Genomic DNA, 22799 nt, shown 5'->3' with positions numbered 1-22799 from the left:
TCTAATATCCCTTCATTCTCATCATTATGAACTTTACTTCTTCTACAACTCTCGCTCACACTTCTAATTTTACTCCTTTTCAGCACTTTTATTCTGCTATCTCCTGGTATCTTCCTCAAATTTTCTTCTCCAGGCACCTCTCCGCCCTTCGACGAACTGTCGTCGGGCGGAGTCCCCTCATTGGACTTCTCTATGGCCTCTTTCTACGAATCTCACTATTCAATAACTTCCCCGGAAACGCACACTCGACGAAAAAACCCCCCAGAAAAAATGGTGATTTTCCTCCCCGCACTCACACTCCAGGGAAATTGACCTTACATACATACATTTTTAGTTTTCCTGGGCAAGCCCAAGATGGCGTTTCAGGGGAAATATTCCCCTATATAGCCTCGATACATTATTGGCGCTAAAATACAAAATACAAAATTCATGAACAAACTAGTTCATTTATTTAAAGTCTCCTCTCACACGTCCATACTAAACCATACAATACAAGAAAAAAGGAAAAAATTCCTCGCTAAGAATTTTAAGACTCCTTATTGCCACTCCTTCCTCGGAAAAGAGGAAAGTTAAATTACTTTTCCCAGTTTATCTAGGAACCTGGATATACGTTTTAGGATTCCTAGATTACCTAGCATTAGAATTGTTTGAACATCCATAAACTCTGAAACGTCTCTTCTCATTAGGTATTCGTTAAGCTCTTTTCTGCTTTCATAAAATCTATCACAACTCCATATAACATGGTCAATAGACTCGATTTCCGCCCCACATGTGCAACTTCTATCCTCTGTTAAGTTTTTTCTAAACAATGATTCACCCAAGTTATAGTGATTAGCCCTAATTCTGCTCAATCTCACCAAATCCCCTCTATTCATACCTTTAATACTGTCAAACCAGGGCTTCCTCGCACCTGAATTGTTATTTGCTATGGCAAAGTATTTCGCCCCTTTCGCCTCACCTATCCTTCTAGCCCTCTCATGGTTCCTCTCCCACGCACATTCCATAATATATTTGGAAATATCCCATTCTACTAGGCCAAACTCAAACGATTCATCACCATCTGTGGCCTCCCCCGCCTATAAATCAGCACGTTCATTACCCTCGATCCCTACATGGCTGGGAACCCAAGCCAAACCAATTCTAAACTTGGCTCTACCTTCAGCTTCCTCTAGCGTAACATTGGGATACTCTTCATTTAATTTATAAAGTTCTTTAACTATTTCATGGATCCAGGGATTATTACCCTGTTTTCTACTAAAACACTCAATCTTTTTTAAAACACTAGCAGAGTCAGAAAATATAATAGTCCTACAGTTGGGCCAATTGACCCTAGCTGATTTAATTGCTTGAAGGATCGCAAAAGCCTCTGCCGAGAAAACCGACGTCGCCTTGTTGAGCGACCAGTTTTCTTCCTGCCAGGACCCCTCAAGAGATTTAATAGCTATTCCTGCACAAGTTACTTCCGACAGGCCTCTTTTTGAGCCATCAGTGTAGATTTCAATGACTTCATGGGGACCTTCCTCCCCCCATAAACCCTTCTTAATTTCCCCCACCAGACATTCATCTGGGAATTCTTCTTTTTTCCTTTTTTTTCCTACCTCCCAATTAACTAATACACCACCCCCCTCTATCAAATCACACAATCTATTTCTTTCTTCCCTCCCTATATTACAACTCAACGTTCTATTTGCAAAGATTTCAGTATTCCGCCATGCCCTAACCCAAGGATCTGAGTCCTCGGGGAGGTCCTCATCTCTAACAACCAATGTCCTCATCAGGGACTCAAAGACCAGACCCTTCCCTTTAATTCTTTGTTTTAGGATAAATCTTTCAAGGAGGGCTTCCGCCCTTGACTCCAGGTCCATTATACCTGCCTCTACGTTCATAACATTGATAGGAGTAGAGATTCTATAGCCCATAGCCATACGAATGCCCGCATTGTGCAGCCTCATTATTTTATTAATAGCTTTGCTGTTATCCCAAAAGAAAATAAACAACCCATACTCAATGACCGATCTAATCAAGCCTTTAAAGAAGATCAACATGGTACTAGGTTTGACTCCCTTTTTAATTCCTGAAATAAATCTGAGGATATCTAGTCTTTTCCTTACCTTATCTACAACATACTCTATATGTTTACCAAAGTTCAATGTACGATCCAATATAATCCCCAAAAACATTGTTTGGTTTTCTATATCAATTAGTATTTCCCCTATTCTAATACCATAAGAGGTCCTACTACTGCTCCTCGCCCGAGAGAAAAGGACAGCATTCGATTTTTCCTCTGCTAGGTCCAAACTTAACAACCTAAGGTTCTCCTTAAGTGTATCCACCTCGCCTTCTAACCTATGTCTCATATCTCTATGATCCTTGCCGGTGATATAGATAACAATATCGTCAGCGTACAGCATAATTCTAACACCCCACTGTTCAGTGTTTTTACTAATTTCAGCCGTATATATATTGTAAAGTAGGGGGCTCAAAACTGATCCCTGTGGCAGCCCTCGATTAATATTCCCTTTAACCTCCGCTGAGAATTTCCTAAGACATACAGCAGATCTATCCGTTAACCAATTCTCTATGAAACTCCTAATCTTTTCCGGGCATGACTTCATTTTCAAAAATTTAATTAGTTTCCCATAGTTCACATGGTCATATGCAGATTTTATGTCTAGAAATATCGCTAATGTATCCTGTTTATTTTTAAAACCCCCTTTTATATCAGTTACTAAGGTAACGAGATTATCAATAGTGGATTTCCCTTTCATCCACCCCAGGTGCAGAATTGGGGCGGACGTTATCCAAAACATTTTGTAAGTCCCTGTCCCTAAAACAGTCATAATCCCCATTTGTTGAGCTGCTAGCTTGAATCGGCAAGGATTCCAACTCCACACTACCAGGGTTACTAAAAACTACATTTTCTTTCAATTGGGCTAAATCAAAAATTTTTTTAATCTCCTCTTCCTCCAACTTATTTAACTCATCCTCATTAATAGTCCTACTCCCCGTTTTATTAATTCCGTTCTTGATTTGCTTGATTTTCTGCCAAGCTTCTTTTGAGCTTGTAAAGCAGTCAATTGACTCAGCAAAGTCGTCCCAAGCCTTATTCTTTTTCCCCTCTATTAACTTCTTCATATTTTTTCCCGCCTCCCTCAGTGCTGTCCAGTTTTCCTGATTAGGTCTTTTGACAAAATTCCTAACTGCAGTTCTTCTAGTTTTTTTTAATTCATTACATTCCTCATCCCACCAAATTTGTTTGATGGGAGGGGTCCTACCAATATTTCTCTTCCTAATTCTAAGGTTGTTTGGACTAGTTCCCGGGGGAGCTCCTCCAGCCTTTATAATAGATCTTTCTAATGCTTCAGTGAATTCAGTCACCCTAGTATCTATATCGACCTCTTCCCATCCCTCAATGTTCCAATTATCTAACAGTTTAGATCCCTCGTCCTCAGATGAAATTAGGAATAAATCCCATTTCGTGTTATTTACCTTAAACTTTTTTGTCAAAAACCCAGATGCACAAACCCTATCAACATGCTCTTCGTCAAAACTCAAACCGACTACCTGATGATCCGATCCTAATATCTCGTTTTCTTCAAAGACCATGGCCTTTTCCATAATCATGTGAGAACCAATAAATAAGTCTAAGTTGGACGCGGGGCGCCCACCCGTACCTACCCTTGAATTAGTATAGGGATTTATTACAAACATATTATTGTCCCTAATTACATCCTCCAGTAAGGAGCCCTCTCTGCTGTCCACTACGCAATTCCAAATTTTATTTCTAGCGTTAAAGTCGCCCATAAAAATGGTTTCGACACCTATTCGTTTGTTTTTAAATAAGTCCACCCAGTCCATTCTATCCCACTTACCCCCCGGCCTTCTATAAACCAAAATCAAATCCCACCTAGTTTGGTTAATCTCAATCGAGATGCCCATGATCTCCCTACCCTCCCCTTTCCAAGAGATATCTTCCCTAATTGAAAACCTAATACCTTCCTCGATTACAAAAGCCAAACCTCCCCCCTTGTCTATTCTCATTCAAATCGAGTCTAATGACGTTAAAGCCCGGAATTACAAATCTATCTTTTTTCTTAAGCCATGTTTCTGTGATACCCATGATATTAAAATTACCAATATATTCTTTGATTTCGCTTAGTTTACCTCTAACACTCCTCGCATTCCAGGTTCCTAGACAGAGCCTGCCATTAATATCAGGAGTTGCCATTTCTTCTTTTAAGAAGGAGAGCCATATCACCCCGCCCTTCTACCAGCCAATTTATATGCTCCTTACCCTCATGAAGCAAGTTCTTTTTTCTTTCCTCCATGCATCCAAGTAGGAGGGGCAATAATAAATTCAATCCTACAAAATATAGCAAAATTATGAACTGTATTTATATAAACGACACAATAATATCTTACTGAATGGCTCATTGAGGCCCAACCCTTCACCGTCTCACAAACAGATATCAAAAATAGGACAAACACAATAATTGAAGTAGATAATAGATTCGAAATACATACAATCTTATGCTTTTTAATACACAATCCCACTTTAATGAGTATAAGGTGGTTTGACCTAGTCACTGGAAGACTAAGAAATAATTCCAGGACCCAACGCAGTTTTTTCCTTAAACTATAAATAAACTCAAATTGTATTAATATCAAGAAAATTTTAAACAGACTAAATAATATAGAAAAAATAAAAACGCCTAATAAGCCAACGGTAGGTTTTGCACTTAGAAAATAAAACAGAAATAAGGTATTATTTACTTTTTCCCTGATTAAGTGATGTAAAAGAAAAAACCACAAACGCATCAATACAAACGACCACACCACACTCAACCTAAAACTCGCATATCCCTTATTGTCCATACATCTAATTTTCATTAGTGACTTCCTTATTAGAGGTAAATCTTCCTTCTATCCTCTTCATTAATTCTTCGATTCTACCCTTCTTATATTCATCCTCCTGCCTAATATTCTCTCGCGTCCATCCATATTGCTGGTGGGCATTCCGAGCAATGTTTTCCAGTTCTTCCTGTTGCGCCTCCTTCGCCGCCTTTTGGGCTTCATATCGTTCTCTTCTTCTTCTAAATTCCTCCTGAGTCTTTTCTGGGATTGGAACTGACCAATTGGGCCTATGCCTTATGGCAGGCATGGGCACGAAACCGGCTCAAAGAGCGCGTCTGACAGCGACACTGTTTTGGGAGCGCGCTTACTCTACTGATTCGCTCTTTCGAGGTGGTGGGGCAGCATTGTAGGAGAAATCGAGCTGCGGCGGTGAGATGATACGAACGTGTGGCGTTCGACAGAGAACGTCACACATGCATGCTTCGACTGCGTACCCTAAAGATACTACGGAGTGGGGATATTTCTCCGCCGCTCGGCTCGGTTCACGCTCCGCTTTGAGCTCGCCGACAAGCTCCGGAGCGCCGGAGAGCGCTCCGGCTCAATTTACTACTAGCTGCCCATGCCTGCCTTATGGTATTCCAGTAGTCGTAGTCCTCGTCCTCTATTGAGGTGCTATTCCCCTTTTTGTTTTCACATAGCATCTTTTCTACCTTCTGTTCGTAACCTTTGTCTACTATTAGTTTCATCAAATCCGCTAAAAAATTCTCCTCCCTTTGTTTTTTAAGCTGCTCAATCAACTTATTATGCGCTCGCTGCTCCACCAAACTGATCTTTTTTATTGCCTTCTCCATTGGGTAACCTCTTCCAAATTGGTATTCCCCTTCTTCAATGGTAGGGGTTTCCTGAGACGAGGCACCTTCCTCCTCTTGAAGGCCCTCAAACCTATTTTCTAAGGTAATATTGATTGGATGCGCCCCCAGTTGGGAAATCTCCCTCTTTTTTTCTTCTTCGCGAAGTCTCCCTCTTCCTCTTCCTCTTCCAAGACTCTGTAGATTACTGTTCCTAGCGTTTCCCAATGCATTTTCCCATCTTCTTACTGCCATATTGGCAGCATCAGATTTGTTCTTTGCCTCTCTTAACACGAACAATTCATCGTCCAGGGGAACCTTTTTTAGTTCCCAAAAATCCGTTTTTTTCAGAGGGAGCGTTGGGTAGTCCCTACTACTACCTTCTCTTCCCAGATCTTCAAATTCCCAATTTACACCAAGCTGTTTAGCCACAATACTTTTTGCAGTGGCATAGGCCACATTTTTATAGGCCATAACTTTTCTAATTGCCCTTTCCCTCTGGTGCATCCAGCAGGTTTTCGACAGCGAGGTATGATTCCCTCCACAATTTAGGCAAATAGGCGATTTTTCACATCTCCCGTGTTCGTTTCCCAGGCAAACAAGGCATTTCCTTACCGCTTTACACGAGTCTTGAATGTGACCGTATGCAAAGCATTTATAGCATTGCTTTACAGGGTCAATATATGGTACCACATTTAGGGCTACATGACCTTCTCCAATTTTAATTGAAGTAGGGAGTCGGTCGCCCTTCACAGTGACCATTATGGCAATTCCGTCAGTCCAAACTTTTTTACCGTCCTTAGTTATTTTCTTCCTCATCCTCTCAAATTTAAATTCCCCCTGTCCTGGCGTTACGAAATCAATTAAATCCTCGATTGAGTCCTCCCATTCCGTGATGACCCCTCTGCGCGTTTTTTTGCGATCCGGGAGGAAGGCATCATAACCAACGCCTTGCCTATCCGCCATCTTGATAATTTCATTAGCTGCCGCCATGTCACTGAAAGTAATTTCCGCTTTATTGAGACCTATCATTTTAAGGCCTCTAATGAAGCGTGATTTCCCACTTAGAATCTTATAAATTTTAACTATATTGTTCCTTCTAAATTTGCTGGTATTTTCCCTTCCCAAGACCATTGTAACGAGGTATTCTCTGCTTCTCAATTCTTCAATATAAATATCTTTGTTCTCACCTCGATTCCTATTTTTCCTCACTTTCAATACGTCTTTGTCCACTTCTCTATTCACAGGGGTCTTTGAAGCTGCACTCGTTGAAGCCACGTTTTCGCAAGCTTCTTCACCTTGTTGGTTGTTTAACACTGGGTCCTTACTACCTAGATTTAAACTGTTAGAGTCCTTCCTACTTCCATCATCTCTCTTGTCCCTTTTATTACCTTCTTCAAGATTTTCCACGTCCTCTTCAGCATTCTATTCTCGTCCAACACCTTATTGCTTGTAGCGACGTCCTTTGAAGACTGGGACGCCACCGGGCCCTTCTCCTCACAAACTTGCGCGTCATCAATGCCAACCTTTGCAGGGGGCTCAACCATCTCTCTAGTAGGGATTGGCGACCCTACTTTGAGAACCTCTAGGGAAACTAGCTGCTCTATGCTTTTACTAGAAACTTCCTTATTCTTCGTGTTGGTAATATTCAACGGTACGATGCTACGGTTATACTTTTCAAAAAACTCCCTAGCCTCCGCATCTTCTTCTAGGTACTCCGCTTCACAATCAACATCTAAAACTTTATCTTCAACTGCCTTATTTTTCTTCCAAGACCCATCTCCTTCACTTACACTTCTATTCTTCTTTTTTTTGTATTTCTTCTTTATTTCTTTCCATTGGAACTCTCCTCCCTGTGGCACAGAGGCGTCACAGGGGGTCACGCCGGCCTCACCTCTTTCAATTTTCCTTTACAGGCTTTTCGTAAAAAAGAAAACCCCGAGGGCTGCAGTTTAGAATATGGGACACGCCTCCTGATGACGTCACCTATATATTTTTGTAGCTTATCACACAAGGTGTTCATATATGTAGACCATAAGTGCCACAAATTTTTTTTTAAGCGTCACAATACTTTTTTGTAAAAAGTAAAATTCCAGCCCTTTCTCATCTGTCCCGCTTAAGAGGGGGGTGCCTCGTATTGTAAACAGTAGAGAGGGTCCTGGGGGACACATTGGTGGTGATTTCATTTGTAGGAGGCGTGGGAGTCGGGAGTTATGGGAGGTCAAAGATCAGGACATTCAAAATTTGTGAATGAAGCATTGATCAATTTCTGTTGTGATAACAATGTCGAAACGGTGTTGAAGCTTACAAAATAGATATGAGGTGATTAAACGTATTTTTCATAAGTAAATACTACCTTTGAGGAAGTTGAAGATCTAAACGCGTGGGCGGAGGAGGGACTTCGCCCCTCCCCCTGCACCCCCTCCTCATAGATTATACCCTAACCTAACGCAATTATCCTTGTGAATAATTGTGGAGAGATATAAAAATTGTGTATCCCATTCGAGAATTCGAATGGGGACATGATAAGAGGTTGGGTTTTAGTGGGTATACCGGGTTCTCCTGTGAGTCCCACCGGACTTAGCATCACATGCCCGGTGTGCGTAAGGCATTTCCCCCTCTCAAAAAAAAAAAAGAAAGGGGGGAGTTGTGAAAATGTTGTAAGGAAGGTTGCTTATTATGTTGAAAAAAAAGATCAATGCTTCATTCACAAATTTTGAATGTCCTGATCTTTGACCTCCCATAACTCCCGACTCCCATGCCTCCTACAAATGAAATCACCACCAATGTGTCCCCCAGGACCCTCTCTATTGTTTACAATACAAGGCGCCTCCCTCTTAAGCGAGACAGATGAGAAAGAGCTGGAATTTTACTTTTTACAAAAAAGTATTGTGACGCTTAAAAAAAAATTTGTGGCACTTATGGTCTACATATATGAACACCTTGTGTGATAAGCTACAAAAATATATAGGTGACGTCATCAGGGGACGTGTCCCATATTCTAAACTTGAGCCGCCCCCTCTCCAGGTCGCGCTTCGTTGAGCTGTTGATAATGGGGTACCGGCGCGCCCAATCAAGCATGACGTTCCGCTTCGCCGATTCCGCGGCTAGTTACATTTAACTATTTCTATCGGATATTTGTTAATATTTGTTTAATTATTATTTTATATTTTACAATTGTTTATTAATCAAATTATTGTTATATCTATTTAAATTGTTTATTTATTTACATTTTCGTGTGGGTTGTGACCCTTCGGGGGTTCACTCTATACTCTCTTCACACACTTCTTTCGTATAAACGTTGGGCGCCAGCCACTCGCGGTGGCAATCAAAATTTGGAAAAAGGGCTTTAATGGGGGTTGTTACAAGGGGTGGGACACGGGCACTTTCGTCCTTACAATCTCGCGGGGGAGCACGCAAGGAGGATTTGTCGAGGGTTAGGGAAGATCTCAGGTTGAGGAAGGTTTCTGGAAGTTCGTCTACGTTACGCGTGAGGATGCTTTTAGACGGGAATGTTGGGGGTTGGACAGAAAAGGTCTCGAAAATATAACGTGGGATAACCGGCGCGATACGCGGACACACAAGTTCGCAATCGGAGATCGCCGTTGCCGAAACTCACACTCTTACAATCTATAATAGTGTTAAGGGCTCACCACAATACTTCACACTCTCACAAATCGCTTCTCGATGCTCTCAGAATCTCTATATTCGCTCTCTTAATTCTCACGGTACGTTCTCTATTTAGGTAGCCTAGGCTCAATGACGGCTCGTCGTCGCTGCCGCGACGACGGGACCGTCGCGGGATGATTTTTGGGGAGGGGATGGGGAATAGGAAGGGGGCCTTTTCTGGCAACGGAATAGGTTGGTTATCGATTGTCGATCGGCCGGTGTTCGGGATCGATGGGGCCGGCTGATCTCCTGCGGTGGCGGGCGGACTGGAGTCTTCGGGCTCGGCGACAGATGACTCCGGGTGGACATTTGTATCAGCTGCTGGGCCGCTTCGTCTCTTTTTCCGAAGTTCCACGTTGCTTTTCCTCTCTGGAAAGGTTGAAGGTCTGTCGCCGGCCTCGTAGCTCCTTTTTGCGGGTGATCCCTGTTGTCTCTTTTCCGTCGCCTCTATCGGCCCGACACCGGCGGGCGGGAAAAAGGTGTGAGGTGTTAGAAGGGTTAAGGGTCATTTTTAAGTGGGATTTGAGGTGGGAGAAGCGCAGCGATTGTAACGGGGGGCACAGGTGTCACCACGTTACAGGGTATATTGCAAAATTTTGTTTAATTATTCTATTGAAATTTATTTAATTACTATTTTTAATTTTACAATTGTTTATTAATCAAATTATTGTTATATCTATTTAAATTGTTTATTTCTTTACATTTTCTCGTGGGTATATTGCAAAATTTTGTTTAATTATTCTATTGAAAATTATTTAATTACTATTTTTAATTTTACAATTGTTTATTAATCAAATTATTGTTATATCTATTTAAATTGTTTATTTCTTTACATTTTCTCGTGGGTATATTGCAAAATTTTGTTTGATTATTCTATTCAAATTTATTTAATTACTATTTTCAATTTTACAATTGTTTGTTAATTAAATTATTGTTATATCTATTGAAATTTATTATTTTTATTACCTTTATCGGGGAATATCTTCTAATAAATATCAAGATATCAAATGATATCTTTACTCTTGATATAACTTACGTAAATGATATATACCATCGACGAGATACTGTTAAAGACTGCCAGCCCCTGTGTTAAAGTTCGGCCCGCCAAGTGGGCCCAGTGGGCCTGGGGTACGATCGGTAAATAGGAATGATGGATAATGTAAAATAGTGATATTACCCATTCTACCACCGAAAAAAACTGTTATACCACCAACGAGATGATTTAGCTTTGCCACAGTACAATAATTATCTCGTCGGTGCTGCTTGGAAAACAATTATATTTTACCTTATAATTGTATTACATTCTTATTGTAATACAATAATACAATTATTGTAATAATCGATACTAAATAAATATATGAAAAATAAGAATATTTGATATATAACATTCTGAAGAAATGCAAGAACTGAATAAAAAATAATTTGAAAATTACTGTTATATTTATAAAATAATGATTCTTAAACGAAAAATATCATTTAACTGTTAACAGAGACTCGTCTCTTAGCAGACTGTTAACAGGTGGACATTTTTACCTTTTTCACAGGTAGCGGAAGTAGGCATTTTTAACAGAGAATGACATACTAAGCGCTTAGTGTATTCCCTTATTCTGCCATGTGGTGAACAGAGTCGAACGCCCCAAACGTTTGAAAGTTCGCATCCTTGCATACCCCGCGCTGACACTGGCGCACTGGGGGGGGGGGGGGGGGCTAAGGGGCTCTAGCATCCCCCAAAGAAAAAGAAAGGAGAACAACAGAAAATTTTCCAAAATCTGTTCCTAATTAAATTAATGTTACTGTTTATGTCACATATTAATAACACTGTTTTTTGTATTAAAAATATTTTTATTCGTTCAACTTAGCTCCCTCCAAGAACAAATTCTGAGTGCGTCATTGCCCGCACATACCCCATCATGGCCCATCATTGACTGTCCTTTCTTTTTCAAAGTTTTATGGCAAGGCTTTATAACAGAAACCAGACCCCGAATATTCTGAAAGGTCGCAGACTGTGTCAAGCAGTGGACAAATTTGTATATATGTACAGGGTGTAAAAAAATTAAATGTCGCGACCTATATGGGGTGATTCTACACCTCTGGATCGGTGGAGATCTGTCAAAGAAAGCGACCGCAAAATTGACCTTGACTCCTAATTTCAAGGTCAAACTTTTTTATTGGCTTATCGTATAGTGCTCATCGAAGGGATAAAAAGTCTGAAAGGAACCATGTGCCGGAAATCAACCCTTCTCCTAGAAAAAAGCCGTCAAAGTTTCCATATACGTTAATGCATTAAACCTTCAGTCGCCCGGTACCCCTCTCCAGTGATCTTGGCGCGTCAGTCTCGTGTATCGCTTGAATTTCATAGTATAGGACAATTCTTGAATTTCAATCACAATGCCAGCACATAGGAAGGGTAAATTCTAAGAGAGCATATAAAAATGAAAGCTTGATAATTATTAATTTGTGAAGTATTTAAACAAAAGGGAGGAGAATTTTTCTTTTTTAATATGTAAATTTTATATTATATCCGTACGTCTTTAAGAAAAGATATAAGAATACATATATATATACAGAAATTTCATTCTTTATCAAATAAGTGTTTTATGCAATCTTTAATATTTGTAAATGCAACAAACGAGCATAGAAATTAAGGAAATTAAAGTAAGTACATATTTTGGATAGTGTTAGTATGTAGTCCTGAGGCAATGTATCAGAGTGCTAAGGCAGTCTAACGGTTTTGTACCAGGTTCAAATCCCTCTGTAGACATTAATTTTTTTTACATTGAGATATGGCAACGCTGAGCTGAAGGCTGTAAGCAAAGGAGTACAATCCTGGGTACCGAAGCAATCTTCTGTTACCGTCAACGCGTATTAGACTGTTGTAGTGCGAAGTGTTTCACATTTTTATATTAGGATAGAGCAGATGGCGCTCGTTCTCGAGGCACTGTAGGGGCCTTCACGAGTGAGGATAAATTAGGCCTCTACCATATCATCAACCGTTACACAGAATGAATAAATTAAATACTCTTTGTCCGTAATGCATATGAAACAAGTCCTTTATTTTCTCTAATAAGTCATTCATCTAACTGATGCTAACACTAAACTCTTATAACTAAATAACTGAGTTTATAAATTTAAATTAATATAAAATTATAAAAATATAAAAATATGGAAGTATGTTCTATATAAGCGTCTCCAACTAACCGCTTCGAGATTTCCGGACAGAATGACCCACGCCAACACTTGGCGCGGGGGAGGAAAAACATTTTCCCGCTTTTCCTTACTATAGGGTTGCGCTCGTGTAGTCGGAAATGAACTCTCCGACGAGACGGCTCACCGAACGTAGGTGCCGCCACAGCACAAATTCACGAGCCTTTGAGAACAAAGGCATGTCCAGTCTTCTACTATCTATAGTCACTGCTATATGTGCGTGCGTCTCTTCACCTTACCGTAATCGATAAGGTAGTTGTACCAGTGAGGTATGGTAACAGAAGAACTGCCAAAACAGGCACGACTGTTATACCGACTGTGGAAACCGCTCTTCATACTGGGGCGTCCTCGCCCCAGAAATGACCACCCTTCGGTATCAAGGCATGTCCAGTCTTCTACTATCTATAGTCACTGAGTATATGATTACATATATCTAACGATAAGGTCAAGTGGTTATGTGTAACGTTTGACAGATATAGGTTATAGTGAATAACATGTGGAAATCGAATGCAGTTACTTTCTTACAAGATATATCTGGAAGTATGTTTAAGGTAAAAGAAATATTAAACCTTACTTTCTTCAATACATTCTTTATGCCAAATTAATGTTGTTGAGTAATATGAATCAATATATAATAATATGATTTCTTTTTCTTTATTTTCAGCATTTATTCAGACATTGATGAGGAAATTACAACCACAAAATTATGGAGTAGAGAATTTGAATAGATCCATTAAACAAATTAAACATTGTGGAATGAAATACTAGGATTAATAACAGAAACGTACTCCGAAAACAGATGCAATTACTTTCTCACAGGATATATCTGGAAATATGTTTAAGGTAAAAGAAATGTTAAACCATATTTTCATCAATACATTCTTTATTTGAAATTAATGTTTTTGAGTACAGCGTATCAATATTTAATAATATGATTTCTTTTTCTATATTTTGAGTATTTATTCAGACATTCATGAGGAAATTACAAGCATGAAATTATGGAGCAGAAAAGTTGAATAGATACATTAAAGATATTTTCCAGCCTGGAATGAAATACTTGGACAAATAACAAAAACATAATCTGAAGACAGATGCAATTACTTTCTTGCAAGATATATGTGGAAATATGTTTAAAGTAAAAACAAATATTAAATCTTATTTTTTTAAATACATTCTTCATTCTAAATTAATGTTGTTGAGTATAATGTAGCAATATATAATAATATGATTTCTTCTTCTTTATTTTCAGCGTTTGAATAGACACGGAGGGTGTTTACGAAAGAAAGCGTTACAAAAAATCATTAATATTTAAATTTAACGTTTATTATAACAACAAGAAAATACAGAGCCGGAAAACACGTTTCAACAAATTGGAAGAAATAAAAACCGTCCTAGAATAGTCTCGCGCTAAACCGCAAAAAACTGTCGAATGCGGAGACGAAAAAAGGCCTGACCCCGGCCTCCGCGCCCCGCTCTCCGGCCCGGCACGGAGAGTGTCAGGCCCTCACACACAGACAGCCGCGAAAGCATATTACCAAATATGGAAATAAAAAGGTCACGGAGCCCCCTAATTGGCGCACGGGAGCTCCGTGAAACAAATCCGTGTGTCAACCGGAATCTATAAAACAGCCGGAACAACAAAGGCGTTTAGAACAATTATAGACGAACCTTGGCGAGCGAATACAGTGATTTTTTGAAGTTTGTACGTGTTGCGCGAACAGTAATCTGTAATAAACCGACCTCCGCGGTAAGCGGTTCTTATATTTATTAAGCTGTGTCCTACTCAAAAGTGCAGCACATTTATTTAAAAACCCGACTCACTAGCGGCATAATATTGCGGCAACAGCCAGTCATAAAATCGTAAACAGAGGGGAAAATTGCATCAGAGATATTATGGAGTAGAAGTATTAAATAGATACAGTGCAGAAATTATTCAACTTTTCTACTCCATCATTTTTTGGTTGGAAATTCCTCATCAATGTCTGAATGAATCCTGAAAATAAACAAAAAGAAATCATATTATATTGATACATTGTACTCAAAAACATTAATTAGAAATAAAGAATGTATTGAAGAAAATATGGTTTAATATTTCTTTTACCTTAAACATATTTCCACATATATCTTGCAAGAAAATAATTGCATCTGCTTGCGTAGTATGTTTTTGTTATATGTCCTAGTATTTAATTCCATGCTGGAAAATATCTGTAATGAATCTATTCAACTTTTCTGCTCCATAATTTTATGCTTGTAATTTCCTCATGAATGTCTGAATAAATACTGAAAATAAAGAAAAAAAAATCATATTATTATATATTGATACATTGTACTCAACAACATTAATTTGGAATAAAGAATGTGTTGAAGAAAATAAGCTTTAATATTTCTTTACCTTAAACATATTTCCAGATATATCATGCAAGAAAGTAATTGCATCTGTTTGCAGAGTACGTCTTTGTCGTTCGTCCTAGTATTTCATTCTACACTGGAAAGTACCTTCAATGTATCTATTCAACTTTGATACACCATCATTTCTTGGTTGTAATTTCCCCATCAATGACTGAAAATATAGAAAAAGAAATCATATTATTACATATTGATATATTGTACTTAACAACATTAATTTGAAATAAAGGATGTATTGAAGAATATGTACAATGTTTAATATTCCAACTGTAATATTCCATTGTTCACGCTGATTAGAAAAAGGATTAAAACATTTAGAAGCAAAGAAGACTTATGGAGAAAACATAGAAGTAAAATTTCGTTTTGGGGGACCACAAATTAAGGGGTCCTTTTTTTTGTAGTTTTTGACCTGAAGTTTTAGAAAATCCAAGTTAAAAGTCCAGGAAACCAATAGTTTAAGAAATACAAGTGTTTAAAAATGTACGTATTTAGTGACATTTCAGAGGTTAGAATGACGCCATATTGTTTCTACCCATCATCTGATTGGTTCGTTTAAGTGACTAAGTTCAACTTACCTTATTCGAAAACGTATTGCTCCTTGATTGCTGCGATCAAGGAATCCATAAGATGAATTGTGTGAGATTTGCAGAATTTCCTCCACAAATACTCACACAGGCGATCGGCAAAGTCTTCGTCGTGGAAGCAGCTTCTTCCACGCATCCAATCCTTTGCCGGTCGCCAGTTAGCTTCGATTTGTTGCGTATGAGTTCCATCAGGCGCTGTAATTAAAAGATACACAAAACATTTATTTATTATCACACCGATGTGACCGGCCGCCTTACGGCGGCCGGAAATTCTGATGTGGCCTAACCAAACTGAAATAATTACCAACAAATTCGACGCTATGATTCACCATCTTATGGGTGAATCCTTCAGCAGCGAGACCCATGTAACTCCTAAATGAGTCCGTATAGATCTCACTGCCTGCAGCAACATTTGCTTTGATTAGGGGGATCAAGGTTGCCGCTTCCCGGTTTTCAACGACAACCATTCTGCAATCGTTGGTCGATGTGTCGACCATGCCAAGTACCCAGTGGCCGTCGATGATACGGCCACGGTTGTACTTCCGCTTGCCGAATTTGGCCTCATCGATCTGAAATAATATTTAAAGTGCAGTAGTAGAAGACAGGAATAATAACAAAATTAATTAAAAACAGTATAAAATTACCTGTACAACGATTGCAGAACCTCCTTCATCGATCCCGCCTAATTTCGGCTTGCCCGCTTGCATTTTGCAAACGTGGTCCACTATCATCTCCCGACAATAGCGGAACCACGCTGCAATCCTGTCCGTTGATAAAACTTCCTGATCTTCTCCTACGTCGGATACCTCCGTTGCGGTAACCTCGTAGGAGAAGTCAGATGTGAAGCAATACATAAGCCTTAAAAAAAAAATATATATATATAAGAAACGATTATAAATTTAATTGAAATTAATAATCAAATGATTTCAAATGAAAATTTACTTTATTGCCTTATGCAACGGCAGACGGACATCCTGAAAGAAGGAATCGACTGTGGCCGCGTACTGCTTGCAGTTACCGCGGCCAGCAGGGCATCGGAAACGGCCAAGTCCGTGTTCCCCGCCTGCATAAAGCCTCATGGGCCGTCGATGGGTACTACAATTCTTTGTAGTACGAAGAAGTCCCTTCTCCCTGGCCCATGAAACCGCCGATTCCTTCGAAGCGGGCAAGCTGCATAAATCATATTAAATAAAATTCACAAAAACCCAGATAATACATACAAAATATGCAGAACATTAAAATGTATAAAGAAAATAACATAAAATTCAAATACCTGCATAATTTATACTTTATGGTACTCATTGTTATATATAAATAACGAAAAAAAACACAAAAAATATAAAAAATAAATAAATAATAGAAAAAACACACAAAAAATAAATAAAACATACAAAAAACACAGCAACAATAAAACACGGTACTGATTGTGAGAATAATGCTACCAAGAATATAACAGTTGAATAAAAAAATTGATAGAGTTAACAAATGATACCTGAAATAAATGAACAGATTTCAAATTTATGCGCGAACCTTCCTGCGGACCAATCAGAAGATGGGTAGAAGCAACATGGCGTCATTGTAACCTGTCAAACGTCACTAAAAACGTACATTTTTATACACTTGTATTTCTTAAACTATTGGTTTCCTGGACATTTAACTTGCATTTTCGAATGTTTCAGGTCAAAAACTATAAGATTTGATACTTTCCATCGAGAAATTTGTGGTCCCCCAAAACGAAGTCCAGCCTTACATTTATTTTTCTTGATAATCTCCAGTACTTCACTGTTGGACGCCGTGCCGATTGGATACGTTCCTTTTGGACGCCGAACCGATTGGACGCGTTCTGGCGCGTTTCTTTTGGACCCCGTGCCGATTGGATGCGTTCCTTTTGGACGCCATACCGATTGGACGGGTTCTGACGTGTTCCTTTTGGACGCTGGTCCGATTGGACGCTTTCTGGCGCGTTCCTATTGGACGCCGTGCCGTTTGGATGCTGTGTCTTTTGGACGCCATATGTTTTAATATTATTGCTTTTAGAAATCTGTAAATCGTTTTGACAGGTATAGGTTATAGTGAAAAACATGTGGAAATTGAATGCAGTTACTTTTTTACAAGATATATCTGGAAGTATGTTTAAGATAAAACTAATTTTAAAGCTTATTTTCTTTAATACATTCTTTATTCCAAATTCATGTTTTTGTGGACAATGTATCAATATATAATAATATGATTTCTTTTTCTTTATTTTCAGGATTTATTCAGACATTGATGAGGAAATTACAACCAACAAACTACGGAGTAGAAAAGTTGAAAAGTTACATTAAAGAAATTAAACACTGCGGAATGAAATACTACAACAAATGAGAAAAACGTACTCTGAAAACAGATGCAATTACTTTCTCGCAGGATATATAAGGAAATATGATTAAGGTAAAAGAAATATTAAATCTTATTTTTTTCAATACATTCTTTATTCCAAATTAATGATTTTGAGTACAATGTATCAATATATTGTAATATGATTTGTTTTTCTTTATTTTCAGCATTTATTCAGAATGGAATATTTCAATACAACTGTTCAACTCGTTTGAGACAAATTCAAGACTTCTAAACACAATACAAGCGCTATAAAAAAGATACAAGTGAATAGTGAAATAGAAACTCTGTTTCAAATTATTTTTTTTATGAATTATTACTTGGTAAAACTATTTATTTGAAAGTAGAAGAAAACACTGAATTGTAACTTAAATTCTATATTAAGGAAATTAGAATAGGAAGTTAAAGTTTAAGGGATTTATCTATTTTTATTAAACTATTTATTTGAAATATGCTGGTATTACATTGTTTTTAAAGTCTATAAGGTGCAAGACAAACTTATCTAATTTAATACTGCTCTTGCTCGAATAATTTCTGCACTGTATCTATTTAATACATCTACTACATAATATCTCTGTTGCAATTTTCCCCTCTGTGTCTGATCAAACGCTGAAAATAAAGAAGAAGAAATCATATTATTATATATTGTTACATTATACTCAACAACATTAATTTATAATAAAGAATGTATTGAAAAAAATATGGTTTAATATTTCTTTTACCTCAAACAAATTTCCTGATATATCCTGCGAGAAAGTAATTGCATCTGTTTTCAGAGTACAATATTGTTTTTCGTCCTAGTATATCATTCCACACTGTTTAATTTCTTTAATGGATCTATTCAAATTCTCTACTCCAATATTTTTTTTTCCTGATCAATGTTTGAATAAATGCTGAAAATAAAGAAAAAGAAATCATATTGTTACATTATACTCAACAACATTAATTTAGAATAAAGAATGTACTGAAAAAAATAAGATTTAATATTTCTTTTACTTTAAACATATTTCCACATATATCTTGCAAGAGAGTAATTGCATCTGTCTTCAGATTATGTTTTTGTTATTTGTCCAAGTATTTCATTCCAGGCTGGAAAATATCTTTAATGTATCTATTCAACTTTTCTGCTCCATAATTTCATGCTTGTAATTTCCTCATGAATGTCTGAATAAATACTCAAAATATAGAAAAAGAAATCATATTATTAAATATTGATACGCTGTACTCAAAAACATTAATTTCAAATAAAGAATGTATTGATGAAAATATGGTTTAACATTTCTTTTACCTTAAACATATTTCCAGATATATCCTGTGAGAAAGTAATTGCATCTGTTTTTGGAGTACGTTTCTGTTATTAATCCTAGTATTTCATTCCACAATGTTTAATTTGTTTAATGGATCTATTCAAATTCTCTACTCCATAATTTTGTGGTTGTAATTTCCTCATCAATGTCTGAATAAATGCTGGAAATAAAGAAGAATAAATCATATTATTATATATTGATTCATATTACTCAACTACATTAATTTGGCATAAAGAATGTATTGAAGAAAGTAAGGTTTAATATTTCTTTTACCTTAAACATACTTCCAGATATATCTTGTAAGAAAGTAACTGCATTCAATTTCCACATGTTATTCACTATAACCTATATCTGTCAAACGTTACACATAACCACTTGACCTTATCGTTAGCTATATCACAGCCGACTCTAGTACTAGCCATGCTGAACAACGTGGCAACACCGCTCACGTGACAATCGGGAGTCCTATTTTCAAAAACAGAGTCCTGTGCTCGGAATTGTAATTACCGTCTTTTTTAATTAAAAGCTGTAGTAATATACGCTATTTTGTATTAGTTATGTATAAACAATACATAAACGTTGCAACTATGGCAAGTAGAAGTGATGTGGTAGTATAAAATTGTTATAAATGTGATATAAATTTTGTGTACTCTCGAAGTAGTTTGGTGTTGTGAAGCATGATATTTGAAATATTTACAGTGGTTTCAAGAAAATTTAGGTATGAAGCAAAATGAAACCATCTTTGGATCAAATTGAAACATTTAAGAATTGATAAACGTGTATATAAGTGAATAAAAACCTTGAAACAAGCGAAATTATTGGAACGAAACCAAAGAGGTTATGTGAAGTCCAGAGAGTAGTCGAGAGTCCGACGACGTTGATTGGCTGGGAGTCTGGGAGTCCGGGAGGCAGATTGAGTAGGGTTAGATGTTGATATATTCAGACCGGACTCCCGCGGTGTTGCCATTTTTACTTCAGCACGGCTAGTACTAGAGTCGGCTGTGGATATATGTAATCATATACTTTAGCATGCATACGCATTCAAATAGCATAGGAATTTAAGGGGTAACACCACTGTAACAGCTCGAAAAAAAGCGTTTTTATGGCAGTTTTTCTTGGATGGAAGGAAAGGTAATAGAAAAATAATATTGGGGGCAGTTATTAGGAATATATTAAGGTATTAAAAAAAAAATTTTAATTGAGAAATATTAAAAAATGGCGGCACTGAAGCCATTCTAGCAAGGCATGTTTAATTTTCAGCGCTCTGCGGCACGCAGTGTAGCTGGTGCAAATTTGAATCTATGAGAAAGAAAAAAATATCACTTAATCTACATGCTTATAGCTAGAGAAATACGTAGGGGATTTTAAAAATATTGATTTTTGTGTGATTGGTGAGTATTTGAATAAAAAGCGTTCAATTTTCTCTAAAAAGTGGGCAATCATTTGTTAATAAGTAATGTTTAAATTAACTTATCGAAAATCCCGTACGTATTTCTCTTCGAAATGTTATTTTAAAGATATTATTAAAAATTCGAATGAAAAGAATGAAAATTGTTCGAGTTATGCTGCGTGCCGTTTTGAAAAATCATGTTTCAAGAAAAACGCGTTTAAAGTTTTGAAATGTGTTATGAACATGAAGAAATGAAAAATTCGACTGTTTTAAATTTTTTATCATTAATCTGCTATCCTAGGAACATAAAGCTGCCCTTCCATGTTTAAATATTCTTCCTCATTCTCTTTCCTCGAAGATTGTAAGGTAGAGTGTGCCTCTTTTGCCGCATCGGTCAAGGAGCGCTCGGCGTGGTTGATCCGCTTAGCATCGGCTTCCAGACAAAAATTGTATGATTGGACACCAATATCCATCTCCAAAGCTTTCATAATTCGGAGAATGTTTGTCAGGCCATCATTAAAATTGCACACCGCAATATCAGTCGCTATTTTCAAGACTTTTTTGCCGCTTGAATAAGATTCTGGAGCCAAATTCCAAACGGTAGCATTAAAGCTTTCGTTGCTATTTTCTGAAGACATCCATTGTTTATTAGAGAAGTTAGAAATCAAAGGGTAGGACATTAGGTTGTACCTTCCCAACAGGGATTAATTTGACACCAAGTAGTCGTTTCGAAGCAGTCCGACGCGCTTGGGAAAGAGCTCGAAATTTCAAGGAAACAAATTTCTTTCAGGTAAAAACGCTTTTGCCCCATATTCTAGAAGGTTCAAAGCATCTTTTAAGCCAATAAAAAAAAAATCGATTTTTCGAAAAATTTACAGTGGTGTTACCCCTTAAATCGACAAACAATACCACCATCTGCCGATTTCCAAAGGCAATGATTATAAAAATATGGCGTCCAAATGGCACGAATCCAAATGGCACGACGTCCAAACTGCACGGCGTCCAAACGGCACGACGTCCAAAAGGAACGCGTCCAATCGGTCCGGCGTCCAAAAGGAAAGCGTCCAATCGGCACGGCGTCCAATCGGCACGGCGTCCAAAAGGAACGCGTCCAATCGGGACCGTCCAATCGGGATGCGTCCAATCGGTCGACGTCCAAGTGGGACACCCCCAAAAGTTCACGGTCCAAGTGAAACGAGAGGCAATGGAAGGATATTTTTATTTATTATCTTGGTCAACTTTTGTTTCATTCATTAGTGTAACTATCTCGTTAATTTTCATAATTATTACAGTTTCTGAAAGTTCTGGCTAACTTCGATCCCTTTTAGCCACCTCTTACGACAGGCAGAGAATACTATGGCTGTATTCTATCCCCCAAACCACAGGGGCTAATTTCGTCAATCGATAGGGGATGTTTAGAAATTGTTTTCAACTAGACAATGACGTTCAAGCTCATTAATATTAGACCACGAGTGAGTTCATTATACTATTTGGGAATTTAATGTTAAATAAATTTTAATTATTTTCCATGATTAGAAATTATATTAGCAAGTTGACTACTGCAGTGGAAAAGGTCATGTGCAGAGTTGGATATTATTCCAAATAACCTTCTGATACACATTTTGAATCAAAAATGAAAATTTATAGACCTTTGAATACACATCTCGAATAAAAACAAATTATTTCAAATAGCAAATAATTTCCAATTTAAAGACACTTTTATTTGAAATAAAGTTTGATATTTTCTGTTATTTTCAAATAACTAATAGAAATTTTAATTATTTGTTATTTTAATTACTCGAATAAATAATTAATAGTAATTATTTAGAAGTTGGCCCTCCTCACCGATTTTCGTGACCTTAAAATATGTTTTCAAGGTCATCATTCTGAACAACTTTTCCCTATACATGATACCGCCGCTCGGCCTTAGTTTCCGAGATATTTGCAAAAATCTTTAGTTAAACTTAGATTATGAGTACACTGTATCCTGGGAACAATGGAGATTGAATGGTGATTGAAAGAGTGATTGAAGTGGTTTAAGGTTAGGGTTAGGGTTTGTTTTTGATTTTTTCACGTTATAATTACTCTTTGTTTCACCTTTTATATGTATATTGTATACCTATTATTCATTTTGTGTTTTGTCAGAAATCGGAAACATTTC

General features: G+C 37.5%; 1 protein-coding gene and 1 long non-coding RNA gene across 2 annotated transcripts; both read right to left on the bottom strand.

Annotated features, from left to right (window-relative positions):
* Positions 1-13799: 13799 nt before the first annotated feature.
* On the bottom strand, positions 13800-15685 carry LOC123988192. The gene is made up of 4 exons (XR_006829738.1): positions 15232-15685; positions 14968-15135; positions 14677-14855; positions 13800-14568 (listed from the first exon to the last, which is right to left on the bottom strand). It is a non-coding gene; the product is annotated as an uncharacterized LOC123988192 (long non-coding RNA).
* A 134-nt stretch (positions 15686-15819) lies between these two features.
* LOC123988234 lies at positions 15820-16867 on the bottom strand. Its single transcript, XM_046287472.1, has 4 exons — positions 16839-16867; positions 16508-16735; positions 16210-16423; positions 15820-16134 (listed from the first exon to the last, which is right to left on the bottom strand). Exons 1-4 carry the CDS (start codon positions 16865-16867, stop codon positions 15820-15822), a joined length of 786 nt encoding a protein of 261 aa, XP_046143428.1.
* Positions 16868-22799: the final 5932 nt, after the last annotated feature.

The sequence above is a fragment of the Osmia bicornis genome, chromosome 10, assembly GCF_907164935.1.
Source record: "Osmia bicornis bicornis chromosome 10, iOsmBic2.1, whole genome shotgun sequence".
In the NCBI taxonomy this organism is placed as follows: Eukaryota; Metazoa; Arthropoda; class Insecta; order Hymenoptera; family Megachilidae; genus Osmia; species Osmia bicornis.
The sequence above is the reverse complement of the archived record's forward strand: the minus strand, read 5'-3'. Positions and strand labels throughout refer to the sequence as shown.